This window comes from Capra hircus, chromosome 18 (genome assembly GCF_001704415.2).
Source record: "Capra hircus breed San Clemente chromosome 18, ASM170441v1, whole genome shotgun sequence".
In the NCBI taxonomy this organism is placed as follows: domain Eukaryota; kingdom Metazoa; phylum Chordata; class Mammalia; order Artiodactyla; family Bovidae; genus Capra; species Capra hircus.
The window spans coordinates 63,690,883-63,708,145 of NC_030825.1; the positions used below are offsets into that span (position 1 = coordinate 63,690,883).

Sequence of the window (17,263 nt, forward strand, 5' to 3'; positions counted from 1 at the left end):
AAGTTTCGAACCACACAGCTTTACCACATTTTACACGGCCCCTCTCGTATACTCGCTCTAAGCCTCGCCTCTAACTCAGCCCCACCTCAAGCAGCTAAGCCCGAGTCTCTCCAGCCCTTCCTCCTAAGCTCTGCTTTCCTCATGGACTCTCCTTCGGTACTCCTCTCTTAAGGACCCTCTTCTCTCCCCTTGGCCTGCACAGCAGTTATATCCACCGCTCGGCATCCTCACAGTTCAAGTCCTACCTGTCCCAACACTTTGCTCTCCTGCAGTTTCCCCTTGAAGCCCCTCCCGTCGGATAAACCACCTATCCATTCCCTCTAAAGGCTCTCAATTTCTGCCCGCCAACCCGCCCACTTGCTTAAGCCCCTCCCCGTCCTCAGCCCCCTTATCCTAGGCCCCGCCCACAGCCGTCACCTAACTGTGCAACATCCTGAGATCTGCCAGTCCAGGTCACTCCTTATCTAGTTGCTGCTGCTGCTACTAAGTCGCTTCAGTCGTGTCCGACTCTGTGCGGCCCCATAGGCAACAGCCCACCAGGCTCCCCCGTCCCTGGAATTCTCCAGGCAAGAACACTGGAGTGGTCAGTACGGCACGCAACTGTTAATTCCATTGTGTCTCTGCAAACAGCTCCAGAACAAAAAGATGGGCCAAAGTGGTGGCTGGTTAGAATGGAATCTGGTTAGAATGACGCGGGGAACGGGGACTCGGGGTCACGTTTGCACGGAAGGTTCTATGTTTTACTTGAGTGGACATTTAAGGGGAATGCTTTGGGGTCCGCTGGAGATGGGAGCGGCGGCAGAAGCTTCTCCCAACCCATTCTTTAGCGCCAAGCTAATGAAGCACGTGGCTTGGGGTGGTGCAGCGGCGGAAGGACACTGGAAGGGAGAAGGGGGCCAGCCCTGGGACCCTGAGGGAACGCACACCAGTGGGCAGTAGGCAGAGATTTATTTCCACAGTCCCTGCCTCCACAGGCCTGTCAGTCCGGGGGAGGGTGGTAGAAGGCAGCAGGGTCCAGAAGTTGAGGTCTGCACCCTCAGCCCACTCCCACAACGGGAAGACCACCAGACAAGGTGTCCCGGCCTCGCTGCCCAGGCCCCGCACCCGCGGCACGCCCAGCTCTAAACGTGGCCCAGGGAGCTGTGGCCGGGGGTGTGGGTCAGGCCAGCTCCTTCCCCTCCAGCTCTTCCTCGTCGTCATCGGCCCCTGCCGTGGCCGGGATACCGTCGTCGTCCCACTGCGCTTCAGGCTCTGGGTCCGGAGGACACAGAGGTGCCTCCATGGCCTCGGGGTGCTTGCGTTTGGCGTGGCGCCGGAGCGTGTTGGTCTCCATGAAGCGCAGCCGGCACACCGGGCACTGGTAGGGGCGCTCGCCGGAGTGGACGCGGTGGTGGTGGGCCAGCTCGCCCGCCTCTCGGAAACGGCGCGGGCAGAGCGGGCAGCGGAAGGGCCGCAGGCCCGCATGGATGTTGCAGTGCCGCCGCAGGTGGCTGGACCGCTTGAAGGTCTTGCCGCAATCCTTGCACTCGTGCGGCTTCAGCTCTGAGTGTGAGATGCTGTGACGCTCCAGGTCGGAGAGGTAGGGGAAGGCCCGAAGGCACACCGGGCAGAAGTGCGGGGCCTTCTTAGGGCCGGGGCCGGAGCTATCGGGCCCGCTGGCCACTGACCCTTCGGAGACCGTGTAGGGCACACCCTGATCGTCGATCAGCAGGAGGTCACTGCTATCGCCACTGCCCACCGGGGCGCTCACCCCCTGTGCCAGGGGGGGCTCCTGCTCTGACTTGGCGGGGCGGCCCCGCTTGCGCGGGAGGGAGGCCTTGAGCGTCCGGTGGGAGGAGGTGGCCCCCCCAAGACTTCGGCCTCGGCGGCCCCGGGGAACAGGAGGAGGTAAGGCCAGAGGTTTCTCTTCTTCCTCAGGCAAAGGCGAAGGCCACGGGTCTGGGCTGGGGGTGTCCATTGAGCAGTGGGGGGCTTGGGTCTGGGCACTGGAGCCGGGCTAAGAGGAGAGAGGGGCAGCTGTCAATGCAGGGTGGTCTGGAATAGCCCTAGTCCCCCAGACAACTTCCTGGGTTCCAGTCTGTCGACCAGGGCATGGCCGACATCCGCTGAACGTGCAATTAAAGCCAAGCGAGTGGGTAAAATAGCAGGATAATTCTGTACCAGTCGCTAAACACCTGAGCCCCACAGGCATCTCCAGACCTAACTCCTCCTAGACATTCAGGGTCAACCAGTAAAAATAAAGAAAACTCTTCCTGGGGGGACAGAGTCCAACTGAGGGTGCAGGCCAGTATTGGAGCCTCAGAACAGAGAGAAGAGCCAGCGAGGCCTCAGAAATGTTTTCTCTCTCTTCCTGACAAGGTGAGTTGTGGATGAGGATGTATGTCAGAGCTGTTAAGAGCCTGGGCTCTGGAGCCAGAGGTTTGATCAGAGCTCTGGAGCTCAGATTCCTGAGCCTGTCACTCACTCTCTGTGTGGTGGCCTTGGGCAAGGCGCTCACCTGTTTGAGCCACAGCTAAGCCTTTGCAAAACAGGGTATTTGCACCTACTCGCACACACGTGCCATGAGGATAATATACGAAAAGTGCTCAGTACGCAAAGGGCTTCCCTGGTGGCTCAGACAGTAAAGAATCCGCCTGCAATGCAGAGGAACCGAGCGCCATCCCTGGGTAGGGAAGATCCCCTGGTGAAGGGAATGGCAACCCACTCCAGTGTTCTTGCCTGTAGAATCCCATGGACCCAGGAGCCTGACGGGCAACAGTCCATGGGGTCGCAAGAGTCGGACAGGACTGAATGACTAACACTTTCATACATAGAGGTCCTTAGACAATATTAGCTCTTATCATGGCTTGTAACTAAGCTTTACACCAACCCTCTGAATAAAGGTATATAACCTCCTTTTTGCAAATTTGGAAAACGAAGGCACAGGTTGCAAACTCCCTCTGCTGGTAAGCGGCTGGGTCAGGACTTGATCTCAGGGACCCCGGTGTCTCAGGAAGTGATAAGAAATGGGCCCAAGGGACCTCATGAGGTCCCTTAGCCCTGCGTTTGAATCCAGCTCTGCTGTTAACTAGCAAGTGGCCTTGCCTCTCCGAGCGAGTTCCCACCTCGGCAAAATGGACATAGCAGGGTTGCCGGTTGTAATAAGCACCAAACGATCTACCATCAGCACCACCACCAGGGCCTGGGACAAGGGAACCAGCGTGTACTAAAGTGAAGGGCGAGAAACACATTAGAGCAGGCACCCAGAGTGAGACCCACAGAAGGGCAGCCACTTCTCCGTGACCACACGGCTCCCTCTGTTGGGGGGTTGCCTAGGCCAGAACCCGGGTCTCTAGAACAGGGCCTAGACCCTCGCCCTCCTCCACCCCTGGCGCAGGCGCGCGCTCGGCCGGCGGCCCCGACCGCGCGGGGCGGGCCCTGCGGGGGCGGCGGCCAATGAGCGGCGCCGAGCCGCGGACTGCTAGGCCGAGCCAGGAAGGGGGTCTGCGCGCGCGCGCGGCCAGGCGGGCCGGCTCGGCGGGGCGCGAGGTCGGCGCGCGCGCCTCGGCGGTCGCGCGAGCCGGAGCAGGTGGGGGGCGCGCTCCAGGCGCGCACGGCCCCGGGCCTCCCCTAGCCCGCTCCCGTCCCCCAACCCGGGCCCCCCGCCTTTCGGGTACCTCATTTGCATGCCGCCTGGACTCGCGAGTGTGCGCGCGCGGGGGCGCGAGGCCGGGGTGCGGGAGGGGTGGGGGAGAGGGGGACCCTGCCTCCCGGCGGCGCGCGCGCGGCCCCACCCCTCGGAGTGGACGCCCCGCCCTCGGCGCCCCCGCCCGGCCCGGCTCGGCCCGCGGGGAACAAAGGGCACGCGCTGGGTCCTAAGGGCCGGTCACGTCCCCGTAGGCCGGCCGCTCCTGCGCACCCACCGCTCTCGCTGGCCCCGAGCGGGAAAAAATTACCGCACCAACACATCCTATAAACAGAAATATCGTCCTCCCACAAAGGACCCAGCCGGGTGACCCAATCAAAGAAAAGTACCAAAAGGAGGAGAAGCGGGAAAATGGCGGCGGGTTCCCGTAGTTAACATGGCGCCCGATGGGCTTCAAACCCACTGGAAGACTAAAGCACAAGATGGAGCCCGCTCTTTCCTCCTGTCTCTGTCGCAGGCGGCGAACTTCAAAGTCTGTTTTTTCCTGTAGCAACTCGACGTCCTACCCAGGAGAAGCCTGAGGCTGCGACGAGGGAATCAAATCTGCCCTCATCTTTGTTAAAACCCACCAGCGTCGACAACGCCGGAATGAGGCCGCGCGCTCGTAGCTTGTTGCCCTTAGTCTGTATGGCGCCGAGGGTCGCCCTAAGCCCCGCCCCTTCCTCATGCCCTCACTCAAGATGGCGCCGCCCTGGCTTCTCTACCCTCCAGCAGCTGGGAAAGGGACGGGAAAGAGGGAGAAGGGAGGGCGGCGGGGAGGAGAGAAGCCAAGAAGGCGGGAGGAAGGGGGAGTGTGGGGGAGAAGGGAGCCGAGGCGGAAGTCGAGGGGCCCCCCGGGTGGAAGTGACGCTACCCCCGCTGCCCAAAATGTCGGCGCCCAGAGGGAGGTGTAAGTAATTAAAGAGGAAAGCCGATTGACTTTCCCGGCCTCCCGGGGCCGCCTCAGGGCTCCAGAAACCCCGCTCCGAGCGAGCAAGGTGGACTCGCCGGGCCGCGGGCCCAGCCAGACCTGCCCCTACCCCGGGCTCCCGGTCCCGCACCTCTCAGGGACAGGGGGGAGGGGCACAAAAGGCCGGCTCTCGGGGCCTGGGTCCCCGAACGGACTGGGGAGGGGGGCCAGCCCCGCGGGCGACTGGGTGGGGAGGAGGCGGGGCTTAGCGGCGCCGGGGCGGAGCGATGGCTACGAGGAGGCTGAGTGGGCGTGGCTTCGCGAGTGGGCGGGACTGTGGTCGAAATGGGAGGGGCTTGGGCAAGGGGCGAGGTTTTACGAAGGGGCGTGGCTCCGGGAGACTGGTAGGCGGGCCCTAGGTTGAAGGGTCCCTACTGGGGCTGAGTGGGGAAAAGGGTTCATTGTGGAGGTGGGAGGAGCTAGAAGGGGTGGAGTTTGTCTAGGGATGAAGCTTTCAGAAAGTGATGGGCATAGTGGAGGGGGGTGGGGCTTAAGCGTGTAATTTGGGGGCGTCTTTAGTGGAAAGTCCGTGGTGGAAATTGGGATTCCCTGGTTGCTAAGACGGTAAAGCGTCTGCTCGCAATGCGGGAGACATGGGTTCGATTCCCGGGTCGGGAAGATCCCCTGGAGAAGGAAATAGCAACCCACTCCAGTACTCTTGCCTAAAAAATTCCATGGATGGAGGAGCCTGGTGGGCTACAGTCCATGGGGTCGCAAAGAGTCGGACACGACTGAGCGATTTCGCTTCGCTTTAGTGGAAATAGGTCTTTATAACTGCAGGTGAAATGACTTAGAGAAGATGGGGATGGTGTCAGAGAGGAATGGCTGAGGTGGCAAGAGAGGGAGAGTGATGGGACCTTGGAAAGAAAGGGGTTTACCTAAAGCCTGAGCTTAAGGAAAAAGTGAGCAGGATTTAGGAGGTGGATCTTGGAGAAGAGATAGGGACTTCAAGAGGAAGCTCGGAGGAATTTAGCAGACATCATTTAATCAAAACAGCTTAGCTGTTGAGTCTTTGCTGTGCGGTCAGTAAGCACTTGGCGCGTGTGGCCACAATTTTGCTTGGTCCTCACCACCTCCTGAGGTAGGTCCTCCTAGTATCCTATTTTGTGGATGGAAATAGAATCGGTTGGTTTTCTCAAGGATAGTCATGGTCACCCTGGAAGGTTGATTCATATGCCCTTAACCCAAAATCTTTGTTCTTTCATTGGCTAAGAATGTCAGCCTTCCTCTGAAGATGACTTTCATCTTCAAAGAAGAGAGGGGGTGGCTTTCAGAAGTACAACAGGCTTCAGGAACAAGGAGACTTTGGAAGGAGTAGGTGGGGCCTGAGTGCGAGTGGGCGGGGCTTAACCACAGTGGGTGGGGCTTGGAGCAGGGTGGGAGTCCAGCTTAGAAGTGATTGGGAAGATAGGCAAATAAGTGGTGGGGGGTGGGGAGTGGGGGGAGGTCCAAGGAGAGTGGGAGGGGTTTTAAGAGCAGTGGGCGTGGCCTTTGACAGATGGGCGTGGCTTAGGAGGTAATTGGCAGGATTTCTAGGGACAAGTGGCAGGTCTCTGAGTCCAAGGAGCCTAATTGGGGAGGCTGATGGGGAGGTGACTCCCTCACCCCCCTCCATGTCTCCCTGCTCCAGAGAGAGCCCCCACCCGCCACTGCCCTTGCACCGCGCCGCCATGGATGATGCGCCGCTGCCAGCGCCCCCGCTCCCCGCCCGGGCCCCGGCCCCGGCTCCGCCCGCTGCTGCCCCCCGCGTCCCGTTTCACTGCAGTGAGTGTGGCAAGAGCTTTCGCTACCGCTCGGATCTGCGGCGCCACTTCGCTCGGCACACTGCGCTCAAACCCCACGCGTGTCCGCGCTGTGGCAAGGGCTTCAAGCACAGCTTCAACCTGGCCAACCACCTGCGCTCGCACACCGGCGAGCGACCCTACCGCTGCTCCGCCTGCCCCAAGGGGTTCCGAGACTCCACCGGCCTGCTGCATCACCAGGTGAGTCCTGCAGGCCGGCCCTAGGCTGGCCTCGCTGTGCTGGACTTGCCCTCGGAGTCCCGGAGACCCACTGTGGGCAATAGCAGACAGCTGGCCCCTGAGAAAATTCCTCCCTCCCTCCCCATCGAAGCATCCTGACCAGTGAAACTATGAGGTGTTTCTCTTTGAGTCACCACCCAACCCAGGAACTAAAACATTCACAGTAAATTTGCCCCTTCCCTGTCCTGTGCTTCTGCTCATATGCCAGCATCTGCAACTTTGTGTTCATCTTCCCGTACAGTTTTTAAAGATAGATTTAGCGTATATGTACTTAATTCCTTTACTCAGCAATTATTTATCAACTGATTTCCCAGTTCCCAATCCTGGGGCTACCAGGATGAAATCAATAAAGTCCGTGCCTCCGGAGAACTTACATTCCATCGAAAGTGGTCCATAGCCAGGTAGACAGTCAGCAAATTCACATTCGAGGGTGATCTAGAAAGGAAGAGATTTGGGGAAGGAAGTTAAAACAGCAATAGCACCATTAACCATCTGCTATGAAGGAGGAAAGGGGGAAAGCTCTGGGCTACCAGTTCAGTTTGTTCAGTCGCTCAGTCGTGTCCAACTCTGCGACCCCATGAATCGCAGCACACCAGGCCTCCCTGTCCATCACCATCACCTGGAGTTCACTCAGACTCCCGTCCATCGAGTCCGTGATGCCACTGAGCCATCTCATCCTCAGTCGTCCCCTTCTCCTCCTGCCCCCAATCCCTCCCAGCATCAGAGTCTTTTCCAATGAGTCAATTCTTCGCATCAGGTGGCCAAAGTACTGGAGCTTCAGCTTTAGCATCATTCCTTCCAAAGAAATCCCAGGGTTGATCTCCTTCAGAATGGACTGGTTGGATCTCCTTGCAGTCCAAGGGACCCTCAAGAGTCTTCTCCAACACCACAGTTCAAATGCATCAATTCTTCGGCACTCAGCTTTCTTCACAGTCCAACTCTCACATCCATACATGACCACTGGAAAAACCATAGCCTTGACTAGACGGACCTTAGTCAGCAAAGTAATGTCTCTGCTTTTGAATATACTATCTAGGTTGGTCATAACTTTTCCAAGGAGTAAGCGTCTTTTCATTTCATGGCTGCAGTCACCATCTGCAGTGATTTTGGAGCCCCCCAAAATAAAGTCTGACACTGTTTCCACTGTTTCCCCATCTATTTCCCATGAAGTGATGGGACCGGATGCCATGATCTTCGTTTTCTGAATGTTGAGCTTTAAGCCAACTTTTTCACTCTCCTCTTTCACTTTCATCAAGAGGCTTTTTAGTTCCTCTTCACTTTCTGCCATAAGGGTGGTGTCATCTGCATATCTGAGGTTATTGATATTTCTCCCGGCAATCTTGATTCCGGGAAGCTTGTGCTTCTTCCAGTCCAGTGGCTGCCAGACAAGGTAGGAAAGTCAGGGCAAGGTGATGCTCCGGCTGAGACCTGAGGGAAGAGCAGGAATTCGCCATGGGAACAGCATAACAGGAAAAGGGAACAGCCAGTCCTGAGGCTGGAGGGACCAAAAGAATGCGGACAATGGCCGGACGCAGAGAATGAGGAGAGGGTCGCAGCTAGATCCTGGCCCGGTGGACCTGGCCGGAGGCTTCCCCCGCATCCCTCCGGGAGGCCAAGACTCTGTCCCTGGGGCCAGACTCTCAGCCCTGACGCCGGGCTCTCCCTCCTGCCCTTGCAGGTCGTCCACACTGGTGAGAAGCCGTACTGCTGCCTCGTCTGTGAGCTCCGCTTCTCCTCGCGCTCCAGCCTGGGCCGCCACCTCAAGCGCCAGCATCGTGGGGCGCTCCCGTCCCCGCTGCAGCCCGGCCCAGGCCTGCCCGCCCTGAGCGCGCCCTGCTCCGTCTGCTGCAACGTGGGGCCCTGCTCGGTGTGCGGGGCGCGGGGGCGGGCGGGGCCGGCGCCAGCGGCGAGGGTCCAGAGGGGGCAGGCGCCGGCGCTGGGGGCTGGGGGCTGGCCGAGGCCGCGGCGGCCGCAGCGGCGGCCTCCCTGCCCCCGTTCGCTTGCGGCGCGTGCGCGCGGCGCTTCGACCAGGGCCGTGAGCTGGCGGCCCATTGGGCGGCGCACACCGACGTGAAGCCCTTCAAGTGCCCGCGCTGCGAGCGCGACTTCAACGCGCCCGCGCTGCTGGAGCGGCACAAGCTGACCCACGATCTGCAGGGCCCCGGCGCGCCCCCGGCGCAGGCCTGGGCCCCCGGGGCCGCGGGCGAGGGCGGCGAGGCTCAGCCAGCCTGGGACGGCGGGCTGCTCCTGGGCCGCGCCGGGGGCGGCGTGCCTGAGCTGGGGGTGCTGCTCCCCGAGGGCGGCGGCGAGGCGCCCGCGGAGCCGTCGGAAGACACGCTGTACCAGTGCGACTGCGGGACCTTCTTCGCGTCGGCGGCGGCGCTGGCGAGCCACCTGGAGGCGCACTCGGGCCCCGCGGCCTACGGCTGTGGCCACTGCGGGGCGCTGTACGCGGCGCTGGCGGCCCTGGAGGAGCACCGGCGCGCCAGCCACGGCGAGGGCGCGGGCGCGGGCGGCGCGGAGGCGGCGGCAGCGCCCGCCCGCGAGGGGGAGTCCCCGTCTGGGGAGCCCGCGTCTGCCTCGGGCCGCGGCAAGAAGATCTTCGGCTGCTCCGAGTGCGAGAAGCTGTTCCGCTCGCCGCGCGACCTGGAGCGGCACGTGCTGGTGCACACGGGCGAGAAGCCGTTCCCGTGCCTGGAGTGCGGCAAGTTCTTCCGTCACGAGTGCTACCTCAAGCGCCACCGGCTGCTGCACGGCGCCGAGCGGCCCTTCCCCTGCCACGTCTGCGGCAAAGGCTTCATCACGCTCAGCAACCTCTCCAGACACCTGAAGCTGCACCGGGGCATGGACTGACTCGGCCGGGCCGTGCACCCCGCCATCCGACCTCCCCTCCCCGGCGGGCTGGACTCAGGCCCCGGGCCCCGGGAACCTAGGGACCACGAGGGAGACTCCCCACTGGCCCTCCAGAGCCAGGCACGGGCCCGGGGAAGAGGGGACCCTGGCTGGAGGACAGGGGACCACCCAGCGCCTGCACGGGCCCCTCACCTGGTAGGCGGCAAGACTAACCTCGAGGGTCCCGGATCTATGGAGAGACTCCTAACCTCGAGGCCCCTGGATCACGTGCTGAGCACCCCCAAGTTAATCGGCCTCTAAGATGTGGGGACCTGGGGATGACAAAGGGGTCTCCAAAAGTCCTTCTCCTCTTGGGGGCCCTAATAATAAAAAATGGGCACCCCCTTCCCCACCCCAGGGAAGACTGCCCCTCTTCCTAAGAGCCATCATTCCAACCACCTAGATCTGGAGAATGGGGGGAACCATGTCCCCGGATTTCCCTGGATCCCCCCGCAAATGCTACCCACCAGGAATCACTGGTGCCCCCAGATAACAGATATAGCCGGAATCTGCCTCCTCCCCTGTCACTTATACCCTGTGTGGAAAGAGGACCAGGGTAGTTGCCCGGTCTCGCTCCCCTACTACGGAATGGATGGACCCTAATGATCTTTCCCGCCCCTCAAAACTTAGAATAGGCTGGTTCAGAATCCGACACCCCCCCGCCCCCTGTAGGATGGACTGATCGGGATGCACGTAGACTCCACCCCCTGTCCGCTGGAATGGGCGGGTGCGGGTTGCGGCCTGCACCCCACTCCTTAGAGCGAATAGGGCAGACATTCCTCCCTCCCTCCAGCTTGGGGGCCGGTCCGCGTCATCCCCCTCTCTGTGAGCTCAAGAGTGGGGCGTGGGGTTCACCGGGGTGCCCCTCTCGCTCTGCTGTAGCACCTGTCAGTCTTTCCATCTCCGTCAGTTTGTCTCCGTGTTCTTCCCAGCGCCAAGGGGAAGGGGGGTTTGGCTGGGGAAGTGTCCCCTGTGAGCCTTGACCTCGCCCCCTCGCCCCACTCCCCAGCTCCTCCTGGACCCCAATAAACGCTGTCCTTTCAGCTGCTCCCGTCTCATGTCCTGATCCTTGGTTTTTAGGGACGTGGGGGCTTCTCCCTCCCTGAGTTACGGCAGGGAGACAGACAAAGACAGAGCTTTCCTTTCGCCGGAGACATTTCGAGTCCTCCAATCCCTCAGAGACTGCCTACCACCTCGTGGCATGTGAGAATCTTAATTTTTCCCATCAGGGATCGAACGCGTGTCCCCTACACTGGGCGCGTGGAGGCTTAACCACTGGACTGCCAGGGAAGTCCCAGTGTATGACTCTTTTAATGTCAGGGATGGTTTAGATATCATCCGAGTGGAACCCTGCCTCTGAAAAGCAAAATCCACCCCCAACGGACGGACATGCCCCCTGGGACCAGACACACGCTTTAGAAACCCTCAATCCCACAGGACACGCCCCCTAAACACCTAAAGGCCCCGCCCCTTAGGTGCTGTCTCCCAGGCAACCAAATTTGTCCCTGAGCGTCCTTCCCCTAGATTAGGATCCGCCCTTCTGAGAGCGAGCAGACTTTCCACACTGTCTTCTACACACTAGATTGTATTCCTATGCTGAGTGCCAGGCACTGTAATTCCCCCTGGGGATCCAGCAGCGAACAAAATTACTCCCTGAGAAAACAAATGGCTGGGCTGTGTCACCTTAGGAAGAGTGGTCTGGTGTGTGTGGGGGGGTGCTTCTCTGCAGAGGTGACACCTGATCTGAGACCAAAGGGTGAGGAGTGGCCGGCCAAGTGGACAGCTGGGCCAGCCCAGGAGGGGAGGGGCCGGTGAGAGGAGGTGGAGAGGTGAGCAGGAGCCCGGGCACGCAGACCCTGGGCTTACAGGCATCTGACTGTGCTCCGCGGACACGGATAAGCACGACTGCTAAGTGTGAAGGGATGCGACTGCTGCTGCACTTCCCATGGGTCCCTCTGGCTGCTGAGTGGAGAAGGGAGCTGAGGGAATGCAGAGAGGCTACTGGAGTCCACCAGGAGAGAGACGTGCAGGCTTGGAGCCGAGCGGTGGACAGAGCTGGGGGGGGAGGCGCCAAGATGAATCCTGGAGGTGGGATGAGAGAGGGTGTGTTGTGTGTGTGTGTGCGTGTGTTTAATGGAAAAGGAGGAATTGGGGTGGGGGCTGGTTTCATGGTGGGGCCGAAAACATAGAGAAAGCAAGTTTAGGTAGTGGCTAGAGGGGTCACGAGTGCCATCTTGAGCTTCTTAAATTTGAGATGCTTGGGAGGTGGTGTTGTTCAGTCGATAAGTCACGTCTGACCCCACAAACTGCAGCATGCCAGGCTTCCCTGTCCTCCACTATCTCCCGGAGTCTGCTCGGACTCCTGTCCATTGAGTCAGTGATGCCATCCAACCATCTCATCCTCTTGCCCCCTTCTCCTCCTGCCCTCAATGGCACACTTTAATAAGGCTCTGCTATTGATAGGCCTGAACCCTAGAGAAACCCTGAACTCAGAACCACTGAAATACCCATTGCTATGATCTGAGCGTGTCCCCCCAAATTCATATGTTGAAATCTTAGTACCCAATGAATGTGATGGTATTTGGAGGTGGGGTCTTTGGACGGTGCTTAAGTCATGAGGGTGGAGCCCCCATGAATGGGATTCATGACTCATAAAGGGCTTCTTTGTAACTGAAGGGACTCCAGAGAGACTGTAGCCCCTTCCACCCCACGTGGCCACAGCGGGAAAGCACAGCAGTGAACAAGACCCCTCAGCAGAAGGCAAATGCCAGCACCTTAACCTTGGACTTCCAGTTTCCAGAACCGTGAGCAATAAACTTCTGTTGTTTATAAGCCACCCAGTCTGTGGTATTTTGTTATACCAGCCTGAATGGACTAAGACATTCATCACCAATACAGTGAATAAATAAAAGGTGGTATATTTATCCAGGCTTCCCTGGTGACTCGGATGGCAAGGAATCCTCCTGCAACGCAGGAGACCCAGGTTCAATCCCTGGGTTAGGAAGATCCCCTGGAAAAGGAAATGACAACCCACTCCAGTGTTCTTGCTTGAAGAATCCCCATGGACAGAGGAGGCTGGTGGGCTACATGGGTCCACATAATTGCACAAGGGTTGGACGTGACTTAGCGACTGAACAACAACAACAACAAATATTATGCTATGAAATACTATAGGGACTTCCTTGAAGGCCCAGTTGTTAAGAATCTGCCTTGCACTGCAGGGGACACAGGTTCCATCCCCAGTGGGGGAACTAAGATCCCACATGTCCTAAGCACCTAAGCCCACATGCCACAAGGAACCTGCCGCAACAAAGACCCAACCCAGCCAGATAAATCCATAAACACTATACAGGAAGAGAATGCATGAGTACAGAGACACATGGTTACACAAGGGAAAGTTACAAAGAAGCCAGGCCAAAGAAACCAGGTAGGTAGAGTCCCTTTCCGAATCCACCACATGGAAGCAAGCAAAACTGAACTGTAATGTTGTTTAGGACGCCCTGTGGGTGTGAGCCATCTAGAGGAAAACTTTTATTTTCCCCTGTAAAACTCACAACAGTGTGGATAGATGGGTTAAGCTCGGGGTGGGACATAGTGGAACCTTCTATGGGGCTCTGGGGCGGCTGCCAACATTCCTTTTCTTAATCTGCTGATTATTTTAAAATTCTTTGTTAAATTGTGCGTTTTTATCATGCCCTTTACACCGATACGTCTTATACTTCACAGAGAAAAAAACATTTAGAGGAAGGAGATAAGTTTGAGGGCTAACAAGTGGGAGTTTGTCGCTCAAGAAAGACGTTTTGCCTGGAGATCCACACGTGCCCACTTGGGAAGGTGGCAGGTCGGCCCTGGGAATGCTCAACCTCTCCTCTCTACCCCCACTTCTCAGCAAGGGGAAGCAGACTCACCCATTTGGGGTAAAATGTATATATATATATATATATATATATATATATATATATATATATATATATTTCTCCGAGTTGGAAAAACAAGACCCACCTCCTTAGGTACAGGTACCGCCCCCAGGGACAAGACCCGCCCACTTGGAGACCCACTCGGCCTGCAGAGCCGAGGGCCTGGAAACGTGCCAGGGTTGTCATGGAGACCCCCGCCTGGCAGTAGGGTGATGAATAGGGACCTCCCTCCCACCTCACCTGCACACAAATCCTTTCTCTTCCGAGACGGTAGTGAAAGGAATTCACCCCCTTTCCCGAATGCTCCCCAGTGCCAGGGGGTGGCCTGGACCTGGTCCCCTACTCGTGACACGGAGACCCCATTTTATCGATGTGCTCAGTTGAGGCTCAGAGGCTGAAGGGGTGGGTTTTACCCTGGGGGCGATCTCACCGGTTCCGGAGCGTCAATTACTAGCCAGACGCCGGCGACTCCCACGCGTCTGTGGGCGGCGCTGACTCCCTCGCGCAGACCCTCTCACCCGCTCTCCGCATCTCACCCCTCCCCACGGTAGTCTTCCCTTCCAGGGCGCCCCCACTGCAAAACCGCGTCCTCCTCACCCCGCGTCCCTCTGTGTGTGCGCGCTAAGTCGCTTCAGTCGTGTCCCACTCTTTGCGACCCGCTGGACTGTAGCCCGCCAGATTCCTCGATTTTCCAGGCAAGAATACTAAAGTTCATTGCTATGCCCTCCTCCAGGGGATCTTCCCCACCCAGGGATCGAACTTGCGTCTCTGAACATCTCCTGCATTGGCCAGTGGGTTCTTTACCAATAGCGCCACCTGGGAAGCCCCTCGGCCCTCCTTATTCACCTACAAATATTGCCCGACCTGCGACACTCACTAGGGTAAAGCGGCTAAACAAACAGGAGAAGAAACCCCCCGCCCTCGGGCGTTTATACTCCAGTGGAAGGGGAAATAGGCAATCAGTGGGCAACTGATACACAGACTAATATTTGTGATACGTACAATGTTGAAAATTAGGGCCAAGCAAGGACTAGATGGTGACAGGAGAGCTCTTAACTTTTATTTATTTGACCGCGCTGCGCGGCTTGTGGGATCACAGTTCCCCCATGAGGGATCGAACCGATGCCTCTGCCATGGAGGCGCGGAGTCCTAACCACTGGGCTGCCAGGGAATTCCCAAAAGGGCTATCTGAGCTAAGGTGGAGGGGACAGATGTCTCTGAGGAGATCTGTAAGAAACGAGGGAAGTAAGGAAAACATGATGGCACCCCAGGAGAGAGCTACCCAGGTGTAAAGAATCCGCCTGCAGTGCAGGAGAAGCGGGTTCGATCCCTGGGTTGGGAAGATCCCCTGGAGAAAGAAATGGCAACCCACTGCAGTATTCTTGCCTGGAGAATCCCATGGACAGAGGAAAGTGTCTGGCTACAGTTCATGGGGTCACAGAGTCGCACACGACAACCTAGGAGAAGAGCATTCCAGGCAGAAAAGTGCGCGTGCAAAGGCCTGAGAGTGAACGAGCCAAGAGCGCGGTGAGGATGGAGCAGAGGGAGAAAGGCTGGAATCCGTTAAGGGAGGCTCCAGGGTTCAGGCAGGTAGGGAGGGGAGCGGGGGTGTAGGTGAGGAAGGTGAGGAGGAAGAGGTGAGAGCCCTGGGACCGTGTTCAGCGCGGGAGCAAAAGTGATTGCGGTTTCCAAGAGCTGGAGACAGGACTCCAGGGAGGGGCGGGGCCGCGAAGCAGGGAAGCCAATGAAGAGGCGGTGGCGGCGGGAGTGGCACCCAGAAGGGCAGAGCTGGGCCAATCAGCACAAGGCCCCGCCCCCAACCAGGGGCCTCCGCCCCTGCCCGAGCCGGCCCCGCCCCCAGCCCAAGCCGGCCCCGCCCAGGCCTCCTCGCTCACCTGGACCTGGTCCCCGCCCCCTCCCTGCTCTGCTCCTCCATCTCCCCTGCATCCGGCCCGGCCTCCGCGCGGGTCCCACAGGAATTTCTCTAAAACACTAATCGGATCATGTGATTCTCCAGTTTAAAACCTTTTCAATGGCTCCTCAGTACACTCGGAATGCGTCCGGCCTTCAGCCTGGACTGGGAGGCCGGACGTCCTTGCTTGTGCGGCTCTTGCCATGCCCCCAACCAAGGCCCCACGTGTCCCCCCAAGGCACGGATTCCCACGGCCGCCGCCTGCACATACGGACAGCACGCTGATCCCTCTGAAACTGCTTTCCCCCACCTTCATTCCTGAATTCGTTTCTTTAGGAAAAAAATAGTTTAAGGCTTTAAAATATACGTAATAAAATAATAGCACACACACCTAGGTATGTACCCAAAAGAATTGAAAACAGCCATTAAAACAAAAACTTTACACGTAACGAATGCTTTTAACAGTACTGTTCACAACAGTCCAAAGGTAGAAACTACCTAAGGTTCCTGAACAAATGAATGGATAAACAAAATACAGTAACCCATACACGGAATATTACTCAGCCATAAAAAGAATGAAGCATTGGACTTCCCTGGTGACCCATGAATAATAATCATCCTGCCAATGCAAGGGACACGTGTTCAACCCCTGGTCTGAGAAGATTCCGCATACGGTGGAACGACTAAGCCCTTGAACCACAACTACTGAGCCTGTGCTCTAGAGCCCGGGAACTGCAGCTACTGAGCCCGTGTGCTGCGACTACTGAAGCCTGCATGCCCAGAGCCTGCGCTCCTCGACAAGAGAAGCCACTGCAATGGGAAGCCCATGCACCACAGCAAAGACCCAGTGCTGCCAAAAATAATTACATACAAAAGAATGGTGTTGACACAGGCTACACATGGATGAACCTGGAAAACACTGTGAGTGAAAGAAGCCAGTCATAAAGGACTACACACTGGATGACTCAACTGATATGAAATAGAGACAGGAAGACAATTATTGGTTGCCAGGAGCTGAGGGGAGAAGGGCATGGGGAATGACAGATTAATAGATCTGGGTTTCTGTCCAGGGTGATGAAAAAGTTCTGGAACTAGCCACTGGAGTTGATTGTACAACTTTGTGAATGTTCTTAATATCACTGAATTGTACACAGTTCCAAATGGCTAAAATAGTAAATTTTTATCTTTTTTTTTTTTTTTTGGCTGCACCACAAAGTATGTGGGATCTTAGTTCACCAACCAGTGTCAAACCCACAACCCCTGCAGTGGAAGCCCAGAGTCCTAACCACTGGACCACCAGTGAAGTCTCTAAAGTGGTAAATTTTATGTTGTGTGTATTTTAACAAATAAAAATATACACACGCACACATTCATAGATTGACTACTAGTTTTAAAACATAAGGTACTCCTGATTCCATAGATCTCTCCCCTTCCCTGACTGTCTCTCCCTTCTCAGAGGTCACCCTACCCCAGATTTGGTGCTTGTTGTTTTCATGGATGTGTTTAGACTTTTGATCATTAAAATACAGCATTATCGACCAAGTGCTTTTAATAATTATGCTCCTCACCCACTATCATCTCTCTCATCTCTTTGTGAGATACAGAGACTTAGACCCATCACTTTGAAACTCTCAGGACCTCACTTTACTTCTCTATGAAATGGGAGAGTAACGTTACCCACTTCCCAACAGGCTGGGAGGGATTGGGGACAGGAGGAGAAGGGGACGACAGAGGATGAGACGGCTGGATGGCATCACCGACTGGATGGACATGAGTTTGGGTGAACTCTGGGAGTTGGTGATGGGCAGGGAGACCTGGCGTGCTGCAATTCATGGGGTTGCAAAGAGTCAGACACAACTGAGCAACTGAAGTGACCTGAACTGAACA

At 57.5% G+C, this 17,263-nt stretch overlaps 2 protein-coding genes across 4 annotated transcripts; one reads left to right on the forward strand and one right to left on the reverse strand.

Moving 5' to 3' along the window:
- On the reverse strand, positions 930-4,122 carry ZNF524 (zinc finger protein 524). Of its 3 annotated transcripts, none has more exons than XM_018063054.1 (2): positions 4,015-4,122; positions 930-1,996 (listed from the first exon to the last, which is right to left on the reverse strand). In XM_018063054.1, the coding sequence occupies exon 2, from the start codon at positions 1,955-1,957 to the stop codon at positions 1,160-1,162; it is 798 nt and encodes a 265-aa protein (XP_017918543.1). In that variant the 5' UTR covers positions 1,958-1,996; positions 4,015-4,122; the 3' UTR covers positions 930-1,159. The 3 variants fall into 3 exon arrangements, with proteins under 3 accessions (XP_017918543.1, XP_017918544.1, XP_005692990.1); XM_018063055.1 differs by having other exon boundaries at positions 3,657-4,020; XM_005692933.3 differs by lacking the exon at positions 4,015-4,122 and adding an exon at positions 3,105-3,367.
- Positions 4,324-10,595, forward strand: FIZ1 (FLT3 interacting zinc finger 1). The gene is given in 4 exon segments (XM_018063052.1): positions 4,324-4,574; positions 6,265-6,616; positions 8,334-8,526; positions 8,529-10,595. Coding segments are annotated over 4 exon segments (1,749 nt in total). The 5' UTR covers positions 4,324-4,350; the 3' UTR covers positions 9,509-10,595.

Coding starts and splice junctions, on each gene's coding strand:
- ZNF524 (XM_005692933.3), bottom strand. CDS start 3,230: ATGTGTTTCTCGCCCTTCACTTTAGTACACGCTGGTTCCCTTGTCCCA. Junction 1,997..3,104: donor GCTATGTCCATTTTGCCGAG/GTGGGAACTCGC, acceptor CTCTCCTCTTAG/CCCGGCTCCAGTGCCCAGAC.